This window comes from Trachypithecus francoisi, unplaced genomic scaffold (assembly GCF_009764315.1).
Source record: "Trachypithecus francoisi isolate TF-2019V2 unplaced genomic scaffold, Tfra_2.0 Lachesis_group8, whole genome shotgun sequence".
Classification (NCBI taxonomy): Eukaryota; Metazoa; Chordata; class Mammalia; order Primates; family Cercopithecidae; genus Trachypithecus; species Trachypithecus francoisi.
Window position 1 is genome coordinate 84,881,508 of NW_022681473.1, and position 24,998 is coordinate 84,906,505.

Below are 24,998 nucleotides of genomic sequence, written 5' to 3' on the forward strand. Positions count from 1 at the left end.
TTTCCTTTGTTCAGTATGATGTCAGCTGTGGGCTTGTCATCTATGGCTTTTATTGTGCTGAGGTATGTTCCTAATATGCTTGATTTTCTGAGAATTTTTTATGAAAGAATGTTGGATTTTGTCAAATGCTTTTTCTGTATCTATTGAGATTATACTGTTTTGGTCCTTCATTCTGTTGATGTATCACATTTATTGATTTGTGTATGTTGAACTACCCTTGTATCCTTGGGATAAATCCCACTTGATCATGTTGTATTATCTTTTTGATGTGCTGCTGGATTTAGTTTGCTAGTATTTTATTGAAGATTTTTGTGTTTATGTTCATCAAGGGTATTGGCCTGTAATTTTCTTTTTTATTGTGTCTTTGTCTGGTTTTGGTATTAAGGTAATACTGGCCTTGTAGAATAAAAAAAAAAATTCCTATCTCTTCACTTTTTTGGAATAGCTTGAGAGGAAGTGGCATTACTTATTTAAATGTTTGATGGAATTCAGCAGTAAAGCCGTCCACTCCTGGACATTTCTTTATTAGGAGACTGTTTATTACTGATTGAATCTTGTTACTTATTATTAGTCTGTTCACATATTCTATTTATTCATGGTTCAATCTTGGTAAGTTATATGTGCCCAAGAATTTATCCATTTCCTCTAGGTTTTCCAATTTGTTGACATATAGTTGTTCATAATAGTCTCAGATGAACCTTTGTATTTCTGTGGTATCAGTTATATTGTCTCCTTTTTTTGACTTTTTAATTTAGGTCTTCTCTCTTATTTCTTAATCTAGTTAATGATTTTTCAGTTTCATTTATTTTTTCAACAAATAAACTTTTCATTTTATTTATCTTTTGCACGTTTTCCTATTTCTCTATTTTGATTAGTTGTTCTCTGATCTTTATAATTCCTTTCCTTCTAATTTGGGATTTGGTTTGTTCTTTCTTTTCTACTTCCCTGAGGTGAATTGCTAGCTTGTTTGTTTGAAATCTTTCTACTTTTTTGATGTAGGCATTTGCTGTAAATTTCCCTCTTAGTAGTGATTTTGCTGTATCACATAGGTTTGGGTATGTTGTATTTCTAGTTTCATTTTTTTTTTTTTTTTTTTTGAGGCGGAGTCTTGCTCTGTCGCCCAGGCTGGAGTGCAGTGGCCGGATCTCAGCTCACTGCAAGCTCCACCTCCCCGGTTCCCGCCATTCTCCTGCCTCAGCCTCCCGAGTAGCTGGGACTACAGGCGCCCGCCACCTCGCCCAGCTAGTTTTTTGTATTTTTAGTAGAGACGGGGTTTCACTGTGTTCGCCAGGATGGTCTCGATCTCCTGACCTTGTGATCCGCCCGTCTCAGCCTCCCAAAGTGCTGGGATTACAGGCTTGAGCCACCGCGCCCGGCCGTTTCATTTGTTTTAAGAAATGTTTTGATATCTTTCTCAATTTCATCATAGACCCATTGGTTGTTCAGGAGCATGTTATTTAACTTTTAATTATTTGTACAACTTCCAAAGTTCTTATTACTGATTTTCAGTTTTGGCACATTGTAGTCTGAAAAGATACTTGATACAATTTCAGGTTTTAAAAATTTGTTCAGACTTGTTTTGTAGCCTAACATATGGTCTATCCTAGAGAATGTTCATATGCTGATGAAGAGAGTGTATTCTGCAGTTGTTGGATGAAATGTTCTATACATGTCTGTTAGGTTCATTTTGTTGATAGTATAGTTTAAGTTTGATGTTTCTGTTGATTTTCTGTCTAGATGAGCTAACCAATTCTGAAAGCGGGGTGAAGTCCCTGACTATTATTGTATTGAGGTATCTCTAATAACATTTGTTTTATATATCTGGGTGCTTCAATGTTGGGTGCATATAATTTACAATTGCTGTCTTCTCTTGCTGAATTTATCTCTTTATCATTATATGATGGCCTTCTTTGCCTCTTTTTGTATTTTTGACTTAAAGTCTACTTTGTCTGACATAAGTGTAACTACTCCTGCACACTTTTTGCTGCTTGCATGGAATATCTTTTTTCATCCCTTCACATTCAGTCTGTGTGTCTTTACAGGTGAAGTGAATTTCTTGCAGTCAGAATATAGTTGAGTCTTACTTTTTAAAAATTCATTCAGCCAGTCTTTATCTTTTCATTGAGGACTTTAAACAATTTACATGTAAGGTTGCTATTGACAGATGAGGACGTACTGCTGTATTTAGTTAATTATTTTCTGATAGTTTTACGTATCATTTTCATTTTCTTCCTCTTATTGTTTATCTTTTGCGTTTGGTAGTTTTTTATAATAATATTTTATTCTTTTGTCTCATTTGTATATCTGTTCTACCAATGAGTTTTATACTTTTGTGTGTTTTCATGATGATAGATATTGTTCTTTTGTTTCCAGATGCTCCCTTAAGCATTTCTTGTAGGACTGGTCTAGTGGTGTTAAATTCCCTCAGTTTTTGTCTGAGAAAAGACTTTATTTCTTTTTCATTTTGAAGGATGGCTTTGCTGTGTGTAGCATTCTTGGCTGGCAGGGCTTTTTTTGAAAAACAAAACAAAACCATTTTGACTTTATTATCCCATTCTCTCCTGGCCTATAAGGTTTCTTCTTAGAAATAACCTGTTAGTTTGGTGGAAATTCTCTTACATGTGACTGATTATTTTCTTTTGCTGTTATTAGAATCCTCTTTGTCTTTGACTTTTCATAGTTTAAGTGTAATATGCCTCTGAGAGGACCTTTTTGGGTTGAATCTATTTGGGAATCTTTTAAGCTTCTTGTATTTAGATGTCTGTATCTCTCCGAAGACTTGGGAACTGTTCAGCTATTATTTTATTACATAGGTTTTCTTTTTTTTTTTTTTTTTCAGCAAGTCTTTTCATTTTTATTACTCAAAAAAGTTTCATTTTTTTTATTTAGCTTTCTGACTCTGTGCTTGTGCCTTCAACACTTTCACAACGATTTTCTGCTCCTCGATAAGGAAAGTACGCTTGATCCTGTCACGAACACATTTAGCACACATGGAACCACCATAGGCCCTGCTGACATGTTTCTTTGTTTTGGACAATCTCATAAGAACTTTAGGTCTTACAGCACGAACCCCTCGAAGTCTGCCTGGGCACACACCACATGCAGATTTTGGTGCTTTCCCAACCTTCTTGGTATAAAGGTAAACAATTCTATTACCAGGGGTTCGGGACAGCCTAGTTTTGTTAGAGGCTGTATTGTAGGAAAGCCTACGTCGGTATGTCAAACGCTGGACCATTCTGAGTGCCTGCAGACAACGTCCCCGGAAGAGCTATTACATAGGTTTTCTATGCACTTTCCTATCTCTTCTCCCTCTGGAACTCCAAAAATGTGAATATTTGTTGCATAAGGGTGTCCTATATGTCATGTAGGCTTTGTTTATTCTTTTTTTCTTTGTTGAACTGGGTTATTTCAAAAGAACTGAGTTCAGAAATTTTTTTTCCTGCTTGATGTGGTCTATTGTTGAAGCTGTCCATTGTATTTTTCATTTTATTCATTGAATTCTTCAGCTCCAAATTTCTGCTTGGTTTTTTAAAAACTGTATACATCTCGATTGAATTTCTCATTCATATCATGAATTGTTTTCGTGATTCTTTTTTTTTTTTTTTTTGTATTGTCTACCTGTATTCTTTTATATCTCACTAAGTTTCCTTAGGATTATTATTTTGAATTCCTTTCCAGGCATTTCATAGCTTTTCTTTGGGGTTTGTTACTGGAGAATTATGTTTCTTTGGAGGTGTCATATTCCTTGAATTTTCATTTTTTGTGTGTTCTTACGTTGATATCTGCACATTTAGTGTAACAGTCACTTCTTCCAATTTGATGGAGTAGCTTTTGTAGGAAAAGATGTTTTCCCATAGATGTATCTAGAGTGCTGGTTGGTTGTGGCACTTTGGTTTTGGTTCTGAGTGAACACAGTAGTATAGTCTTTGTGTGATTTCTTTGGCTGTATCCAACATCAGTGGTGTCTGTGAGCTCCTCAGTGGCTTAGTCTGTGTTTGTGGCAGCCATCAGGTAATATTTCTGGGGTTGGGGCCCCTGGCCAGGCTTATCCTTTGGTCCTGGGTGGGGCACACATGGGCACATAGTAGCCCTGACACTGCAGGGGGCAGGATCACTGTTAGCAGTGGTAGCCCAGGCAGGTGGCTCTCGGGTTTTGAGGAGCCCATGCTTTGCCTTCCTATATCCTGGGGGCAGCTTCCCTGATGTGCTGGATCACCTGTTACCCAGGATGTAGGGCACTGAATGGGCTTATATGCCAGCGACACAAATTCACCACTGGGTCCGGCTAGTGTCATAATGCTGCAGCCCTCTGGATGAGTGATAGGGTGGATATCATTGGTGTCCCAGTGGTGTGGAGAGGCAGGGGGCTATTGGGGCTCAGGGCAAGATAAAGTTTGGTGGTGGCTCAGCTCTTAAAATTATACCATACTGCAGCAGCCTGGGTCCCAAAGGGTGAGGGGAACCCAGTGTAGATTTCCACTCAGGGGCAATGCAGTCATACGGACTCCAGGAAGCTCCCTATATCAGGCTCAGGGCCTGTGAGGGCTGTGGGGCTCTCCTGTAGTCAGGATTTCAGGTGTCTGTGGTGGAAATGTGGACTGCTAGGGATCTCCTGCCTACCTTTTGCCTGCAGTGAGGGGGCAGGGGGCTCTCAGCTCCAAGCCAATTCTGGCTGGCTGCTTCACTTGCCTTCCTATACATCAAGTGTCCATGCCTCAGAGTATCTTTATCACTTCTTTGCTGAATTCCACTGTTCTTTCTTAGACGCTCTATTTAATGTGTGGTTATCTATTTGTTGTTTTGATCCTTCTTTGTAGAGAAGGCAAGTGCTGGGTGGTCCATCAGTCATCTTGATCTTGCTTGTTTTTATTCTTTTATCTTTTCCACAAGGAATTGAGGGGGCTACCAGCAACGTACACATACAAAATGGTTAATAAAATAGAAACAGAAGACTCTTGTTAATTGTGACTTAAAACCCCCAATTTCAGCTCTTCTTTAATAATACTAAAGATCAGTAACTTAATTTTGAAATCCCTTAACATTTGAACCACTCAGCCTCAGCCCTCTATTTCCAGGAGGTAGGAGAGCCTGTATACTCCACCATTAAAATGTTGCAGCCCACCCCACCAAGCCAAAGCCACCCTGTAGGATAGAGCCGGTAGCATGGCCGGGGGTGCAGCTCCTGATCCAAATCCCCTGCCTGCCTGCACTCAAAGTTCCATCCAAGGCTGTGTTCATGTCAAAGGGGACTTTTGGGGAGAGGAGTAGGTATTTTAATAGATTTCAATAAGTTCTTTTTCTTTTACTCCACCCCCCGTGTGTTTGATAGTCAAATGCAACTTCAAAATTAAAAGTTTTAAATGAAAAGTTTCTGTAGTCTATCCCCTGAACCAGAAGATTCTGAAAGTCTCCCATTCAGGGTCTGGAATTTTACCCTACTTCCAAAGTAATAAATAAGTTTGTTAATGTTTTATGCATGCTTTTAGAAGACATGATACTGCTGAGTTTGTTATTCATAACATAGCAAGCAGCATGAGCACCATGTTGGCATCGGTTTTCCATTCTCCCAGGTCATACAGGGCAATGCAGGGGGCCCCAGGTAGATGCTATACATGCAGTGAGTGTGCATTACAGCTGAGGGACACTGAGTTTAAGAAATCTACTGCTTTTATAATGAGTGGTAAGCAAGCCTGCTCTTTGTCCAAAGGAAGACATTACCTCATCCCTCAAGATAGTTGGCTGCTGGCCAGGCACAGTGGCTCACGTCTGTAACCCCAGCACTTTGGGAGGCAGAGGCAGGCGGATCACAAGGTCAGGAGATCGAGACCATCTTGGCTAACACAGTGAAACCACATCTCTACTAAAAATACAAAAAATTAGCTGGGCGTGGTGGCGGGTGCCTGTAGTCCCAGCTACTCGGGAGGCTGAGGCAGGAGAATGGCGTGAACCTGGGAGGCGGATCTTGCAGTGAGCCGAGGTCGCGCCACTGCACTCCAGCCTGAGCAACAAAGCGAGACTCCGTCTCAAAAAAAAAAAAAAAAAAGATTGCTGACTGACTGCAAACACAACTCTGAGAAATGATCTGGGTAAAGAGCACTCAGGGACTTGGGTTCTTGGTATATCTAGTGGAAACTTGCAGGAATGCTCAGCACGCATATCAGATCATTTCTTCCCAAACTCTCCTGTTAATAATTCAGGGTAGGATGCCTGGATGGCCCGTTTTCCCCCAACTGCCTAGTCTCTTTGGGCTACAACAGGAATGCAGAGGGTTTCTTGGCTCTACATCTGTGACTTCTCTATCCCCAGCCCAGCCCTCCAGGCTGACATCTCTGACTGCTGACCTGACATCAAATAGCAATACCGTGGCTGAACTTTTAAAAATCCTGACTATGCCTGGTATCATGTCAAATCTTCTACATGTATTATTTCATTTAATCATCACAACAACCTTTGAAAAAGTATGTGGTCACTCTCCCACCATTTACAGATGAGGAAACAGGCTCAGAGAAATCAGGTGACTCACTGCCTGTCAACCAGCTAGTGAGTGATGGAGCCTGGATTTGGCCCACTGTCTGGCTGGCTCTAGAGTCCATGTGCTTTTGTCACCCTACTGGTGCTTCTACTCCTTCCTGGTCAGGAGGGAGTGAATTTTTTGTGTGTTTGGTTTAGATATTTTTTTCAAATTCTTCTTCACCAATGGCATCTTTCTCTGACCTCTAGCCTCTTTCCCTACCCAAAGGCCTGGCTTGGAGTCAGAAGGTTCTCAGTAGACTTTGAAATTAGTCTGCACAAATGTGCACAAGGAGGCTGACTGAGCAGGAGCAGCCCTCAAGGCTGAGCTCCTAGGCTTCTGGAACAGCCTGTAATGGCTTCACTTCCTTGTGGATAGAGGAGTGACTGCAGCCATGCCAGGGCTACTGAGAGCTCAAATGGTACCTTTTGCAAATTAGACAATGAATATTCCTCCCTCAAGTCAGTTGATTACCATTTGCTGGAAAATAGCATACACACACACACACACACACACACACATATATATATGGAACATATACATATATGTATATATATGGAGATCCCTATGTGCATGTCACTTACTGCTACTAGATAGAGAATAACCTGCACAACTGTGCATTGTCAGGCTAAGTCACATAGACCTGGCTCTAAATCTGGTTCTCCTATTTACTAGCTTAGTGGTCTTGGGCAGGTCACTGGGCAATCCGAGGCTCAGTTTCTGATAGAATGCAAGCAGTGTTGCTTATCTGTCTACCTTGTTTACAATTTTGAACAGGAAAATAGGCAAGAAGTGTTGCTTAAGTCCTGGGGGAGAGTGTCTCCTCTTGGGATAAGATGGAAGTATTAAAAATCAGACTGTGGCCTTGTCCCAGGAGGACATGCAGTCCTCCCTGCCTCCCCATCCAGCCACAGGTAAGATAATTGGAGTCCCTTTAAGTTCTTATGTGTTTTTCTTGTTACAGTGAAAGAGGAGTTGAACTAATGATGAGGTTTATCTTCATTTTTCTCTTCTCCTTTTTCAATGACCTAATTTTTCCATAAATTTTACCTCTTCACAACTCTGTTTCTCCTCCCATTACCTGCTTGTTCTTTTTTCCTCCTATTCAAGCCTGCTTTCAGAAAATGACTGGTAAGACTTAATGATTTTTTGGAAATTTGCCTCTAAATAACTTTAGGCCCAAAAGCTTAACTTAATCAGTATATTTGGATCTCAAGGAAAGGCATTTTTGAGTCAACACCTGCAAATGACATAGAAATATTGCCAAGAAGTTGATCATCTGTTCCACCTTGAAAAGATGTGCTGCAAAGTCTTGGCACCCTGAACTATAAAGGTAGTAACTAGAAAGAAATAACCTCGTGTTAGAGCAGCAAGCCCCCTCTAGTGGCCCACCGTGGGAATGACCACCATTCTCCCTAGGATCTGGACTTGGAAATTCTGCTACTCCAATGCTAGCTCCAGGCATCTGCCCAATCCTTTATACACTCATAGCAATGAGGCAAGACATTATTTGGGCCTTATAGTCATCCTCTGATGACTGGAGGGCAAGAATATCACTCTCCTTAATTGTTCAGGATCCCAGGACTCCAGGCCCAGATCAGTCTTTAGCTGGGCACCTCTCTGGGCCTCAGATTCCTTAGCTGTGAAATGAGATGAATGGTGCCTGGTATATGTCTCTCACAGGACTGTTGTGAGGATCAAAAGTGACAATAAGGCATAAGAGAGGTAAAGCTCATTGAAAAATGCATTCATAACGCACTTTTAGCAGCAGCAGTGTTTCTGCTGTTCTATCCAACATGGTAGCCACTAGCCACATCTGACTGCTTGAATTGAAATTCATTAAAATTAAATGAAATTTAAAACTGAATGATTCAGTCACACTAGCCACATTTCAAGCACTCAGTAACTACTTGTGGCTAGTGACTATCATATAAGAGATCACAAGTCTAGAATGTTTCTGTCATTACAGAAATTTCTACTGGACAGCCCTACAGTTTAGAGAACTGATTTGAAGAACAAGCTCTATATTCTCTAATTCATCTCTGCTCTTGAAAAAGAAAAATCTCTATCAGCAGTTTGCCAATCTAGAAAGACACCTAGATTACAATGAACTGCGGTGGGTGCACAGTTCAGTTTACCATGGTTTACACACACACACAAACACACACACACACACACGGAACACCTGTTCTGTGTCTGCCAAGCACTGTGTTAAACTCATTGTGGGCAGTTCTATCAAAAGGTGGACCTGGGTTTTGAAATTCATTGCTCCATCAGGGTTCCTAGATAAAAGAACTGAATGTTGCAGGGTAGTTTCACCCCCACATCAACCCCCCACCCTCACCAGTACACAACTGAAGTTCTTCTTTTGCTCCCTTTGCCTCTGGGAAGACTTCCTGCCCTCTCCTCACTGGGTGGTGAGCCCTCCTCTTTGCTCCCATAGGCCCCTGTTCTTCCATTTTCGTTGTAGCTATCGTACTGTGTGGAAGTTTGCCTGTTTGATTGTTTTCTGTTAAAATGTAAGCTCTCAGAGGGCAGAGACCAGGTCTGTCTTACATTCATTTGAATTTTCAGCCTCCCTCACACAGGGCCTGGCCCATATACAGTAGATACTCAAAAACTATTAGTTAGTGAATGAATGAAATATATGGATGGATGGAAGGATGGATGGATGGATGGATGGATGGATGGATGGATTTCTTTGTTCCTTCATTTAGGGTCCTGTATTCCCTAAATAAAGCCCTCAAGTATGAAATAACCTCAAGTACGTATTCCCTGAATAAAGCCCTCAAGTATGAAACTGCTAGAGATTCTCTTAATGCTAGGCCACCACATCCTTTGACCACATTCCTTGCTCCAATTAGGCAGTACCAGCTCAGTGAGAAAAGCAAAATTTGATTTATGTTTCTGGCAATTCAGCTAATGAAAACAATTACAGTGCTGGATAAAAATCTGCAAATATAATTTTAAAAACAAAACATTGCTAATCCATACAAAAACTTTTACACAAATGTTCATAGCAGGATTATTCATCATAGGCAAATGTGAGAACAACCCAAATGTCTCTCAACAGATGATAAACAGAATGTGGTATATTCATACAGTGGAATATTATTCAGCAGCTAAAATGAATGATGTAGCAACATGAGGATTGATGAACCTTGAAAACAGTATGCTAAGCGAAAGAAACTACTCATAAAGGGCTGCATATTTTATGATTTAACTTATATAAAATGTTCAGAATAGGCAAATCTACAAGGAGAGAAAATAAAGTAGTGGTTGCCTGAGGCTGAGGGAGGTGAGGTATTCCTGCTAGTGACTACAGGGGTTTCTTTTGGGAGTGACAGAAATGCTCTAAAATTAAATTCTAGTGAGTTTTGCACAACTCTGTGAATATACTAAAAACCCGATGGCTTCTCTGATGAATTCTAGCAAACATTTAAAAAAGAATTAATACTAATCCTTCACAAATTCTTCCAAAAAATAGAATAAGGTGGGAACATTTCCCAACTCATCCCATGAGGCTAGTATTACCCTGATGCCAAAACCAGACCAAGACATCACAAGAAAAAAATACTGCAGAACAATATCCTTTTTGAATATGGAGGAAAAAAACCTCAACAAAATACTGGGAAACTAAATTCAGCAACCTATAAGAAGGATTATATACCATGACTAAGTGAGGTTTGTTCTAGGAATACAAGGTTGTTCAAAATTCAAAAGCAATCAATGTAATAAATCATATTAGTAGAATAAAAGACAAAAGCAGCATGATCATCTAAATACATGCAGAAAAAGCATTTGACAAAATCTAGTACCATTTCATGAAAAATACACTAAACAAAATCAGAATAGAAGGGAAACTTCCTTAACCTGATAAGAACTACAAAAAAAAAAAAGAACCCCACAGCTAACATTGTACTTATGATGAAAGAATAAATGCTTTCTCCCTAAGATTATGGACAAGACAAGAATGATAGATCTTGCCACATCTATTCAATACTGTATTCTAGCCAGGGCAATCAGGCAAGAATGAGAAATAAAAGACATCCAGATTGGAAAGGAAGTAAAATTATTTTTATTCACAGATGACATGATCATGTATATAGAATGTTCTAAGTAATCCACTGCCACAAAAACAAATATTAAAATTAACAAATGAGTTTAGCTAGGTGCAGGATAGAAGATAAATATACAAAGATTGATAGTACTTCTATATACCATTGAATAAGTTGAAAATGAAATTAAGAACATGATTCTATATACAATAGCATCAAGAAGAATAAACTACTTAGGAATAAATAAAATAATTGCAAGGTTTTTATACTGAAAACTACAAAACATTTGAAAGAAATTAAATAAGGCCTAAATAAATAGAAAAATGTATCATGTTTATGGATCCAAAGACTTAAAATTGTTAAGATGGCAATACAAGGAGATATTGTGGGTTTGATTCCAGACCATCACAATAAAGCAAATATTGCCATAAATCAAGTCACACAATTTTGTTTTCTCAGTGCATATAAAAGTTATATTTACACTCTGACCTACTAAGTGTGTAATAACATGTCTAAAAACACAATGTACATGCCTTAATTAAAAATACTTTGCTAGAAAATGTTAATTACCTGAGCATGCTGCAAGCTGTATTTTTTTGTTGGTTGAGGGTCTTGCCTTGATATTGATGGCTGGTGACCGATCAGGGTGGTAGTTGTTTAAGACTGGGGTGTCTGTGGCATTTTCTTAGACAACAATGAGGTTTGCTGCATTGATTGACTTCGTTTCATGAAAGATTTCTCTGTAGCATGCAATGCTGTTTGACAGCATTTTAACCCACAGTAGAACTTCCTTCAAAATCAAAGTCAACCCTCTCATATTCTGCCACTTCTTTATCAACTAAGTTTATATAATATTCTAAATATTTTGTTGGCATTTCAACAATTTCACAGCATTTTCACCAATAATAGATTCTATCTCAAGAAATCACTTTCTTTGCTTATGCATAAGGAGCAACTCATTTATCCAAGTTTTATTATGAGATTGCAGCAATTCAGTCAGATCTTCAGGCTCCACTTCTAATTCCAATTCTAGTTCTCTTGCTACTACCACTATATCTTCAGTGACTTCCTCCACCGAAGTCTTTTACTGTTTTTAGTTTCAACTTTTATTTTAGATATGAGGCTACATGTACAGTGAGTGTAGTACCCAATAAGTAGCTTTTCAACTCACACTCCCCTCTCTGCCTCTCTATTCTAGTAGTCTGCAGTGTCTATTGTTCCCATGTTTATGTCCATGTGTGCTCAATGTTTACCTCTCACTTATAAGTAATCACGTGCAGTATCTGGTTTTCTTGAAACTCTTACATTAATTCACTTAGGTTTACGGCCTTCAGCTCCACCCATGTTGCTGTGAAGACATGATTTCATTCTTTTTTTATGGCTGTATAGTATTCCATGAAATATTCCATACTGTATGTACCACATTTCAAAATCCAGTCCACTATTGATGGGCACTTAGGTTGAGTCCAGGCTTTTGCTACTGTGAATAGTGTGGTGATGAACATATGAGTGCATGTGTCTTCTTGGTAGAATGATGTATTGTCCTTTGGGTATATATCCAGTAATGGGATTGCTGGGTTGAATGGTAGCTCTATTTTAAGTTATTTGAGAAATCTCCAGGTGGCTTTCCACAGTGACTGAACTAATTTACATTCCCACCAACAGTGTATAAGCTTTACTTTTTCTCTGCATCTTCACCAGTATGTGTTTTGACTTTTTAATGACAGTGTGAGATGGTATCTCATTGTGGTATTGATTTGCATTTCTAATGATTAGCAATGATTAACATTTTCCCTGTTTTGTTGACCACTTGAATGTGGTCTTTTGAGATCTTACATTTAAATTGCTAATCTATCTTGAGTTAATTTTTGTATATGGTGAAGGGCAAGGATCCAGTTTCATTATTCTGGTAGCTAGTTATCCCAGCACCATTTACTGAATAGGGTAGTCCTTTCCCCATTGCTTGTTTCTGTCAGCCTTGTAGAAAATCAGATCCTACTGAAACTATTCCATAAAACTTGAGGAGGGGCTCTTCCCCAACTCCTCCCTAATCAGCCTGATATCAAAATGTGCCAGAGACAAAATGAAAATAGAAAACTTCAGACCAATATCTCTAATTAACATAGAGGCAAAAATCCTCGACAAAATGCCAGCAAACAGAATTCAGCAGCACCATCCAGCATTAAAAAGTTAATACACCATGATAAAGTACACTTTATTCCAGAGATGCAAGACTGATTCCACATATGCAAATCAATAAATGTAGTTTCCCACATAAACAGAATTAAAAGCAATAACCATATGATCATCTCAATTGATACAGAAAAAGGTTTTGATAAAATTGAAAATCCTTTCATGATAAAAACCCTCAACAGACTAGGCACTGAAGGAACATACCTCAAAATAATAAGAGCTATTTATGACAAACCCACAGCCAACATCATACTGAATGGGTAAAAGCTAGAACCATTCACCTTGATAACTAGAACAAGACAAGGATGCCCACTCTCACCACTCCTATTCAGCGTAGTGCTGGAAGTCTTGGTCAGAGCAGTCAGGCAAGAGAAATAAATAAAAGGTATCCAAATAAGAAAAGAAGAAGTCCAACTATCTCTCTTCACTGATGATATGATTCTATATCTGGAAACCCTAAAGACTGCCAAAAGGCTATTAGAACTGATAATTGTAGTAAGGTTTGGGGATACAAAATCAGTGTACAAAAGTCAGTAGCATTTCTACATACCAATAATGTCCAGGCAGAGATTCAAATCAAGATAACAATCCCATTTATAATAGCCACAAAGAGTGTGAAATATCTAGGAATACAGCTAACCAAGGAGGTGAAAGATCACTATAGGGAGAGGTACAAAACATTGCTGAAAGAAATCAGACATGACACAAGTAAATGGAAAATCATTTTATGCTCATGGATTGGAAAAATCAATATCATTAAAATGGCCATACTGTCCAAAGCAATTTACAGATTCAATGCTATTTCTACCAAACTACTAATGATATTTTTCACAGAATCAGGAAAAAACTATTCTAAAATTCATATGGAACCAAAAACAGCCCAAACAGCCAAAGCAATCCTAAGCAAAAAGAACAAAGCTGGAATCACACTACCTGACTTCAAACTATACTTTAAGACTATAGTAACCAAAATAGCACAGTACTGGTACAAAAACAAACACATTCACCAACAAAACAGAATAGAAAACTCAGAAATAAAGACTTACGTCTACTGAAGTCTCGAGCCCCTCATGGTTACTTATGAGGATTGAATGGAATCAACTTATTCCAACTCCTGTTAATTTTGGTATTTTGAACTCGTTCCATGAATCATGAATGTTCTTAATGGCACCTAGAACGGTGAAGTCTTTCCGAAAGATTTTCAATTTACTTTGCTCAGAACAATAAAAAATAATCACTACCTGTGGCAGCAATAGGCTTACAAAATGAATTTCTTAAATAATAAGACTTGAAAGTTGAAATTAGAACTTGATCCATGGGCAGCAGAATGGATGTTGTATCAGCAGGCATGAAAACAACATTCCTCTCCTTGTATGTTTCCAACAGAGATCTTGGGTGGCCAGGTGCATTGTCAATGGGCAGTAATATTTTCAAAAAAATTTGCTTTTCTGAGCAGTAAGTCTCAACAGTAGGCTTGCAATATTCAGTAAGCTATACTGTAAACAGACGTGCTGTCATTGAGACTTTGTTGTTCCATTGAGAGAGCACAGATAGTCCATTTAACATAATTCTTAAGGGTCTTAGGAGTTTTAGAATGGCAAATGAGAACTGGCTTCAACTTAGTTACCAGCCACGTTAGCCCCTAATAAGAGAGTCAGTCTATCCTTTGAATCTGTGAAGCCAGGCATTGACTTCTCCTCTCTAGCTATGAAAGTCCTAGATGGCATCTTTCTCTTATAGAAGGCTGTTTTGTTTACATTGAAAATATGTTGTTTAGTGTAGCTGCCTTCATCAGTTATCTTAGATCTCCTGGATAACTTCTGCAGCTTCTACATCAGCACTTGCTGCTTTGCCTTGCATTTTCATGTTAGGAAGATGGCTTCTTTCCTTAAACCTCATGAACCAACATCTGCTTGCTTCAAATTTTTCTCCTTCAGCTTCTTCACCTCTTTCAGCCTTCACAGAATTGAAGAAAGTTAGAGCATTGCTCTGGATTAGGCTTTGGCTTAAGGGAATGCTGTGGCTGGTTTGTTCTTCTATCCAGACCACTAACTTTCTCCGTATCAGCAATAAGGCTGTTTTGCTTTCTTATCATTTGTGTTCACTGGAATAACACTTTTCATTTTCTTCAAGAACTTTTCCTTTGCATTCACAACTTGTTTAACTATTTGGCACAAGAGGCCTAGCTTTCAGTCTGTCTGGGCTTTTGACATGCCTTCCTCACTAAGCTTAATCATTTCTAGCTTTTGATTTAAAGTAAAAGATGTGTAACTCTCCCTTTCACTTGAACACTTAGAGGCCATTGTAGGCTTATTAGTTGACCTAATGTCAATATTCTTGAAGAATATTGAAAGAAAATTGAAACAGGAGAATGACTGGTCAGTGGAACAGTCAGAACTCACATAACATTTATTTATTGGAACCAGTTTTAACATTTAATAGATGTTATTCACACATAACATTTATTAAAGTTTGTAGCCTTTAATGGACACAGTTCATGGCACCCCAAAACAGTCACAATAGCAACATCAAAGATCACTGATTATAGATCACCATAACACATATAATGATGAAAAACTTAAATTATTGTGAGAATTACCAAAATGTGACAAACAAGACACGAAGTCAGCACATGTTGGAAAAATGGCACCAACAGACTTGCTCGAAACAGGGTTGTTGCAAACCTTCAATTTGTGGCAACAAACTGCATTCAAAAATGTAGTATTTGCAAAGTGCAATAAAATGAAACACAAAAAAGAGATATGTCTGTACCCACATATTTATTTACAGGTTCAATATTATTCTTATCAAAACTCCAGTTACCTTTTTCTTTTGCAGAAATTGACAGGCTGACCATAAAATTCATATAAAGATGCCACAGACCTAGAGTAGTTCAAACAACCTTGAAAAAGGGAAAAAAAGTAGGAGGACTCACACTTCTCATTTCAAAAGTTTGATTACTACAAAGCTGCCGTAATCAAAACAGTGTGTTACAGGCATAACTACAGACATGTAGGTCAATGGAATAGAATTGCAAGTCTAAAAATAAACCCTTGTATTTATGGTCAATTAATTTTTGACAAGAGTTAAAGACAATTCAGTAGGGGAAGACGAGTCTTCTCAACAAATCGTACTGGGACAACTGGATAGCATTATGCAAAAGAATGAAGTTAAATCCATATCTCACAGCATATACAAAAACTAAAAATGAATCAAAAACCCAATGTAAGAGCCAAAACTAATAAACTCTTCGAAGAAATGATAGAAGCAAATTTTTGTGACCTTGGTTTAGGCCATAGTGTTTTAGATATGACACAAAAAGCAAAAGTAGTAAAAGAAAAAAATAAATTGAACTTCATCAAAATGTAAAACTTTTGTGCTTCAGACACTATCAAGAAAGCGAAAAGACAACCCATAAAACGGGAGAAGATATTTGCAAAAAATATGTCTGATATATCTGATTAATAACCCAATTAAAAATAGGCAAATGAGTTGAATAGACATTTTCCCCAAGAAGATATGCAAATGGCCAGTAAACATAGGAAAAGATGCTCAGCATCAGTAGTCATTAAGGAATCAAAACCACAATGACATGCCCCTTCACACCCACTAGGATGACTAATATACAAAGACTGGCAATAATGAAATGGTAAGGATATAGAAAAACTGGAACACTTGTACATTGCTGGTGTAACTGTGAAACGGTGCAGTCACTTTGGAAATCAGTACGGCAGTTCCTCAAATGGATGAACATAGACTTAGCATATGACCCAGCAATTCCACTCTTAACTATCCATCCAAGAGAAATAAGAGCATATGTCTGCATAAAACTTGTACAATGGTCATTGTGGCATGATTTGTAATAGCTAACAAGTGGAAACAATACAACAGTCTAACAACCGATTAATGGATAAACCACATGTGGTATATTCATACAATGGAATATTATGTGGCAATAAAAACGAATGAAGTACTAATACCTGCTACATCAATAACCCTTGAAAATATTATGCTAAGTGAAAGAAGCCAGTTATAAAAGACTATATATATTGTATGATTCCATTTATAGGAAATATCCAGAATAGGCAAATCTGTTGAGACTGAAGGAAGCTTAGTGGTTGCCAGGGACTGAGAGCAGAGGGAAATAGGAAATGTCTGGTCATGAATACAGAGTTTCTTTATAGGGTGATGAAAATGTTCTGAAATTTGATACTCCTGATGGCTGCATAACCATGTGAATGTACTAAAAACCAGTGAAATGTATACTTTGAGTGTACAATTTTATGGTATATGCATTATATTTCATTAAAGCTGTTATTTTTAAAACTACATACCACTATTAAAAAATAACAGTGAACAATAAATATGCTAAATATTGTATACATCCAAACACTGCTTGTACAAAAAGACAGTGATAATACTGAATAATGACATCTAATTTGTACTGTGGAAAAAAAGGGATACAACTTAAATATTAGACAAAAATAGCAGTCAGTTAGGAGAGGGTGACTACAGTTGATTAACTCTAGAATTCTGTAATAGTTTGGGAAGAAGGTAATGAATGATACTGATTATCATTAGGGTCTATTAAATATGCATGAAAAAAGGGCCAGGCTGACTACTTAAAGGACAGACATAGGCATAAAACTTCAAAACTAGTAAAGGGAAAAAATGAGGGGTGATAATAGTATCTTCCTGTCTCTTTCCCACAGTCCCCAAGAGGCCCATCCTCATCCAAGTCTTCATTCCTTTGTCACTGCTGAGATTTCCCTGGGGCTTCAGAGGGTATATTATGCAGAGGAAAAGGGAATCTACATTTATGATTCATTTAACATGCATTGCCTAAGTGATTTAAACCTCTCCACCCCTTGTGTTATGTACAAAACCATCCTCCATTTACAGAGTAGACAAGGCAAGGCCAGAGTGCTAAGTTACTTGTCCAAGGACACACAGCCAGGAATTGGCTGGACTGGGATTTGAACTAGGTCTAACGCCAGAATCTGTGTTCTTTTCCATTGTATTGTGACAGTTGTCTTGGCTTCTCTCAGCCAATTGCTCTTACTCCAACTGCCTCTAAAGATGCAGTAGGCATGCTTCAGAAAATAGAAGCAGGCTCCCTGGGACCTTGTCAACTGGGCCTCTCCTGACACCACAGAGCACACACCTGTGAAGTGGCTGCATTGTTGCTCTGCATCTCTTTCTCCTGCCCTTGAGAGGAGCCTCAGTCAGTGGATATAGGCACCATGTTTGTAAGGTGACATTGTTTTGGCCTAGAGGACTGGCTATGGTGTCAGAAAGACGGATTCAAACCTTGGTTCTGATGCTCCTGTAAGCTTTCAGCAACTTAATCTGTGTTTCAGCTTCCTCATTTGTTTGGAGACATTTGTTTCCCAGGGCTGCTGTGAGATTTACACAGATAGCCAGCGTCAAGTTCCCAGAACAGCCCTGGCATGAATTGAAGATGCAGTAAATGTCAGTTTGTTTGTTTTGAGATGGAGTCTCACTCTGTTGCCCAGGCTGGAGTGCAGTGGCGCCATCTTGGCTCACTGCAACTTCCGCCTCCTGGGTTCAAGCGATTCTCCTGCCTCAGCCTCCTCAGTAGCTGGGACTACAGGCACACACCACCACAGTCGGCTAATTTTTGTATTTTTAGTAGAGATGGGGTTTCACCATGTTGGCCAGGATGGTCTCGAAATCCTGACTTCAGGTGATCCACCCACCTCAGCCTCCCAAAGTGCTGGGATTACAGGCGTGAGCCACCATACCTGGCCCAGATATTCTTATTACTTTTGCTCTGCAGAGATTTGGCAAATCTGCTTGATGGCAGAGGGATGGCATAGGAAAAAGAAAAGAAAGCATAGCGAGGTGGAGAAGGTGCATTTTTCTCTCTGTGCTCTGATTACGCTGCAGCTACTAATGAAGGGAATCCAGACAGTCTCTTCCTGGCTGCAGATTACTTAAGTAAAATGGGCCTAAAATGATCTCAGGTAGGCCCGTGGCTATTACAGGAAGTAATGCCCAAAGGTCTACTATATATATACACACACATATATACACACACACACACAATATATGTATACACACTATGTATATATACACTATATATACACTCTTTATAGTATAGCATATATATGTCTAATATATTAGTCTAATATATATATATACACACACACATATTATCCTCAGTCCCTCCATATCCCAGGGAATACCAGTTTCCATTCAGTGCTCAGAGTTTGAGTATTTTTAAAATCTCCTTTTGAACTTATCTGTAGGAAAGTATCCCCAAATGTCTTGACTATTCCAAAGAATGGCTTCACCCATTGAATACTTCATTGTAGCATGTTTCTCTTAACGATCCACCCATTTTAAAATGGTGCTTCTTCTTTAAAATATTTTGTGGCTCTGAAATGTTGCTGCTTTCATTTAATAAACAATGGCTTTTCAGACCAAACTTTGGGAAATCTCTAGAAAGGGGCCTCATTTCATTCATTCATTTATGAATACTGTCAATGGTGGGATTCTGATGTTGATTTCCAATTCCCTGCCCACCTAAGATTTCTAGTCATTGATTGAATGTCAGTTACATCCCAAGAATTGTGCTATACCCTGAGCATACCAAGATGAGCAAGATATGCTCACATTCTGCCCTGTGGAGTCCATGTGGGGGATACAGACTCTTACATAGACAGTTACAATGCCGGGTGATGACACCGTAGGGTGGGAAGAGGCGGCATGTTATCAGATTAGCCAGAAGAGGCATTTACCCAGAATGGGGCAGAAGGAGGTGTGCGATGGGAATGTACTACAGATGGAAGTCTCAGGAAAAAGTTGCTGAGACAGAGTCTAGGGTACAAGATGTTTAGTAGGGGTTAACCCCTGTGAAAGGAACAGGGTGAAGCCCAATCAGACGGAGGAAGAAACTGAACCGCAGTACAATCCTGCAGAAGCTGTGGCCAACCAGGCAGGGGCTCTGGAGAGAAGACTGCCTGCAAGAGGGTCACGAGTCAGGCTGAAACTGTGAGCCTCCCTGTCCCAACTGCCAGTCGCTGGATGTGGAGCTGACAGCCACATGCTGCCTCCTGATGCTTTTCTCACAACTGGACGGCAAGTCCTTCCTTGATGGGGGATCTGGGTCATCCCAGTGTCGTGTCTTCCTCAGAGGGAGGCTTCCTAGAATAGGGAGCATCTAAACCAAGGTTTGAGGGACAAACCACCAGGTAATAAGGTGGGATGGTGGGGAGTGGGAAGTGGCAGAGGCGATAGCCTGTGTGACAACTTGGAGGAGCCAGACAGGTTGCATGGAAGGGACTGAAATAGAGCTCAGGCAAGTGGTGGGGTGCAGTGTGCAGAGATGATACTGGAAAGGTAGGAAGAGGAAGAACCTTGCAGGGTCTTGTGGGCCACATTAATGAGTTTAGACTAGATTTGATAGTAGCTTGTAAGATGCACGTAGGGATGAGTTTTAGAACATCCTCTGTGGGCTCTAGGATAGGTTGGGAGGTGAGAAGGATGGAGCTTGGAGGGAAGGCAGGAGGCCTTGTTGGAACAGTGTAGGTCTCCGAGGACTGCCCCAGTGGCAGATGCCTCCTGAGAACAGTGCCCCCCTCCACACTGAGGGAGGACTGGCCTGTGACTCCCTTTGACCATGAGGAAGAGGCAGAGGCAGAGGCCCCCTAAGCCTTTGGAAGGCCTGGCAAACTTTCCCTCTTGCACTCTAGGAAGAAGTCCGGCTACTCCACAATTAACAACTCACAGCCAATCTCACTTCATCTGTATCCTCATTAGTTTCCCCTTCCTGCATTGCTCTGAAGCAAATTCCAGACATGATGTCATTTAACCCATAAATATTTCAAGATATATCCCTAAAAGATAAGGACATACTTTAAAAAAAAAAAAAACCACAATTGTATGTACTGTCACTTAAGGAAACTGTACTGTTTCTTGGTGTAAATAAATGGTCAGTGTTTAAGATTCCAATAGTGTCAGAAGTGTAATACATGTTTATTTTTTACATTTGGTTTGAATCTGGATCCAAACAGGGTTCGCTCACTGTAATTAGTTGGTATATCTTTTAAATATCTTTTAATCTATAGATTCCCCTTCCATCTTCTACCATTCTCTTCCCTTCCCACAACCCCTGAAATTTATTTTTTGAAAAGACTGGGTCATTTGTTCTATGCCATTTCCTTAAAGTCTGGATTTTGCTGATTGCATCCCCAAGGTATGTGTTTAACATGTTCTCTGTATTTTCTCTGAATCATCAGTTGGATGAGGAAAAATTTTTTTTTTTTTTGAGACAGAGTCTCGCTGTGTCGCCCAGGCTGGAGTGCAGTGGCCGGATCTCAGCTCACTGCAAGCTCCGCCTCCCGGGTTTACGCCATTCTCCTGCCTCAGCCTCCTGAGTAGCTGGGATTACAGGTGCCCGCCACCTCGCCCGGCTAGTTTTTTGTATTTTTTTTTTTTTTTTTTTTTTTTTAGTAGAGACGGGGATTCACCGTGTTAGCCAGGATGGTCTCGATCTCCTGACCTTGTGATCCGCCCGTCTCGGCCTCCCAAAGTGCTGGGACTACAGCCTTGAGTCACCGCGCCCGGCCAAGGATGAGGAAAGTTTTAAATCAGATGAGATGGAGTTTTCCACAGGACTAGGAGGACTGGACTTTGAATGCCTCAAATTCACAGCTACACCATGGAATCTGCCTAGCACGCTGTTAACAGATGGGAAAGTTTGGATTTCATGGTGCACCAGTGAAGCCAGAGATGGGGATAATTAAAGCTAAAATATGTTTATATTTTGTACAACTATTCAAGCAGCTCATAAAAATAACTCTGAATACTATAACATTGTGGTATTGATTTCCAGCTCAATTCCAGTTGATTTCTTGGACAGGCTGTATGGATTTTTCCTCTGAATTCTGAGTCCTATTGCCCCCACTGGCATGCCCTGGGCAGCTGTTTCCCTGTAACAGAGACCATGTTATTAAATGGTGAAGTTCTGCATCCATTATTAATCAAAATTCATTTTATGTAGCAAATATTATCTTGTTGCTCAGGAGGTTTGCTTCTCTCTGATACCCTTGCATAAAGTTCCTATTGTGCTCATGGCAAGATCGTGGCTCTCCCTCAATCGGCACTCTAGTTTTGTGATGACTTTGTTCTACTGGCTTTGGTCATGACCAGATGTGAACTTAACATGAATAAAGGCCGGGTGCGGTGGCTCACGCCTGTAATTCTAGCACTTTGGAAGGCCGAGGTGGGTGGATTGCCTGAGCTCAGGAGTTCGAGACCAGCCTGGGCAACACAGTGAAACCCTGTCTCTACTAAAATACAAAAAATTAGCCAGGCGTGGTGGCGGGTGCCTGTGGTCCCAGCTACTCAGGAGGCTGAGGCAGGAGAATGGCATGGATCTGGGAGGCAGAGCTTGCAGTGAGCCGAGATCGTGCCACTGCACTCCAGCCTGGGCGACAGAGGGAGACTTCGTCTCAAATAATAATAATAAAATAAAATAAAATAAATGAATCCCTTTATCATGAATGGAGCTTGCAGGACTAGAAGTTGTTCTGGGTGAGTAGTGAATAAATATGAAGGCCCAGGACATTACTGTATATTACTGTAGACTTTATAAACAATGTACACTAAATTTATAGAAAAAGTCTTCTTTCTTCAATAAATTAACCTTAGCTTGCTATAAGTTTACTTTATAAACATCAATTTTTAAAACTTCGACTTTTTTGTAGTAACACTTAGAATACAAACACATTGTATAGTTGTACAAATTTTCTTTATATACTTATTCTATAGTTTTTTTCTACTTTAAAATGCTTTATTTTTATTTTTTACTTTTTAAACTGTTCTGTTAAAACCTAAGACACAAACACCCACAGTATCCTAGGCCTACACAGGTCAATATCATTGTCTTCCACCTCCACATCATGTCCCATTGGAAGGTCTTCAGGGGCAATAACATGCATGGAGCTGTCATCTCCTATGATAACAATGCTGTCTTCTGGAATACCCCCTGAAGGACCTGCCTGAGGCTGTTTTACAGTTTCCTTTTTTTTTTTTTTAAGTAGAAGGAGTACACTCTAAAATAACAACGAAAAGTGTAGTATAGTAAATATAGAAACCAGTAACATAGTCATTTATTATCATTATCAAGTGTCATGTGCTATACCTAATTGCATGTGCTATACTTTTTAATATGACAGGCCATGAAGTAGATGTCTTCACAACAGCATCATCACAAACATGTGAGTAATAGGTTGTGCTGTGCCCTTAAGAAAGTTACAAGGTCAGCAGGCATTTTGGCAATAGGGAATTTTACCATTCTGTCATAATCTTATGGGACCACCTTCATATATGTAGTTAGTCCTTGAACAAAATGTCATCATGCAGGGTATGACTGTACTGATGTACTTCAGCCATAGAAAACAAGTAGCCTGAGCCTGTGTTAAGGCTTCTGGTTTGCTGCTTACTTATTTAACTGATGTCTGTTTCCTGCAGTAGTAAGAGACCCCCAGCAATCAAACTACTGTTTAGTGAGTCAGTCAAAAGAAGACTTGATCTTGTGTTTCTCTTTCTTTGTATCTCTCAAATACAATTTTGCTACACTAAATCCCTTTAAAATAGAGAGCTAGCCGCCCCCTTCTGCGCAGTCATGCCTAGCCAGCACCTGGGCCTGGAACTGGGCAGCAGGCCCTCAGCTTCACCCACCGCCTCCCCACCATGGACCGCCGCAAAGTGAGCGAGCTTCGGGCCTTGTGAAAATGTGTAAGTAGGATCCAAGTGTTCTGCACATTGAGGAAATGTGCTTCCTGAGGGAGTGGGTGGAGAGCATGGGGGGTCAAGTACCACCTGCTACTCAGAAAGCTAAATCAGAAGAAAATACCAAGGAAGAAAAACTTGATAGTAAGAAGATGGAGGAAGACTTAAAGGTAGATGAAACATCAAGTGAGGAAAGTGATCTAGAAATTGAAAATGAAGGTGTGATTGAACCAGACACTGATGCCCCTCAAGAAATGGGAGATGAAAATGCAGAGATAACACAGGAGATGATGGATCAGACAAATGACAAGACAGAAAGTGGCTGCTATTGAAGCCCTAAATGATGGTGAACTGCAGAAAGCCATTGACTTTTGCCATCAAGCTGAATCTTTGCTTGGCCATCTTGTATGCCAATAGGGCCAGTGTCTTTGTCAAATGCTGCCATCCGAGACTGTGACAGAGCCGTTGAAATAAATCCTGATTCAGCTCAGCCTTGCAAATGGCGAGGGAAAGCACACAGACTTCTAGGCCACTGGGAAGAAGCAGCCCATGATCTTGCCCTTGTCTGTAAATTGGATTATGATGAAGATCCTAGTGCAATGCTGAAAGAAGTTCAACCTAGGGCACAGAAAATTGCAGAACATCGGAGAAAGTATGAGCAAAAATGTGAAGAGTGAGAGATCGAAGAAAGAATAGAACAAGTTAAGAAGGCTGGAGAAGAACATGAGACAGCCCAGAGGGAGAAAGAAGCCAGACCACAGTCAGGAGCTCAGTATGGGTCTTTTCCAGGTGTCTTTCCTGGGGGAATGCCTGGTAATTTTCCTGGAGGAATGCCTGGAATGGGAGGGGGCATGCCTGGAATGGCCGGAATGCCTGGACTTAATAAAATTCTTAGTGATACAGAGGTTCTTGCAGCCTTGTAGGATCCAGGAGTTATGGTGGATGTCTAGGATGTGGCTCAGAACCCAGCAAATATGTCACAATGCCAGAGCAACCCAAAGGTTATGAATCTTATCAATAAATTGTCAGCCAGATTTGGAGGTCAAGCATAATGCCCTTCTGATAAATAAAGCCCTTGATGAAGGAAAAGCAACATAGATCACCTTATGGATGTCACAATAATACAAATCAGTGTACCTCAGACCTTTTCATCAAGAGAGCTGGGGTGCTTTGAAGATAATCCCTACCCCTCTCCCCCAAATGCAGCTGAAGCATTTTACAGTGGTTTGCAATTAGGGTGTTCATTCAGATAATGCTATCCTACCAGGAATTACAAATTTTAAACAATTTCTAAACCTTAAAAATATTTAAAACAAATTTAAAGGGTCTGTTAATTCTTATATTTTTCTTTACTAATCATTTTGGATTTTTTTTCTTTGAATTATTGGGCAGGGAAGATACTTATGTATGGAAGATTATTGCTTTAATTTGAGTGAAAAATGTTTATTAGTGTGAGGCAAACATAACTCATTTGA

At 39.6% G+C, this 24,998-nt stretch overlaps 1 protein-coding gene and 1 pseudogene across 1 annotated transcript; one reads left to right on the forward strand and one right to left on the reverse strand.

The window, feature by feature from the left end:
* Nucleotides 1-2,819: 2,819 nt before the first annotated feature.
* On the reverse strand, nt 2,820-3,280 carry LOC117081237 (60S ribosomal protein L34-like). Its single transcript, XM_033207059.1, has one exon. The coding sequence runs from the start codon at nt 3,233-3,235 to the stop codon at nt 2,882-2,884; it is 354 nt and encodes a 117-aa protein (XP_033062950.1). The 5' UTR covers nt 3,236-3,280; the 3' UTR covers nt 2,820-2,881.
* A 20,204-nt stretch (nt 3,281-23,484) lies between these two features.
* On the forward strand, nt 23,485-24,575 carry LOC117081235 (annotated as a pseudogene).
* The last annotated feature ends 423 nt before the right edge of the window (nt 24,576-24,998 follow it).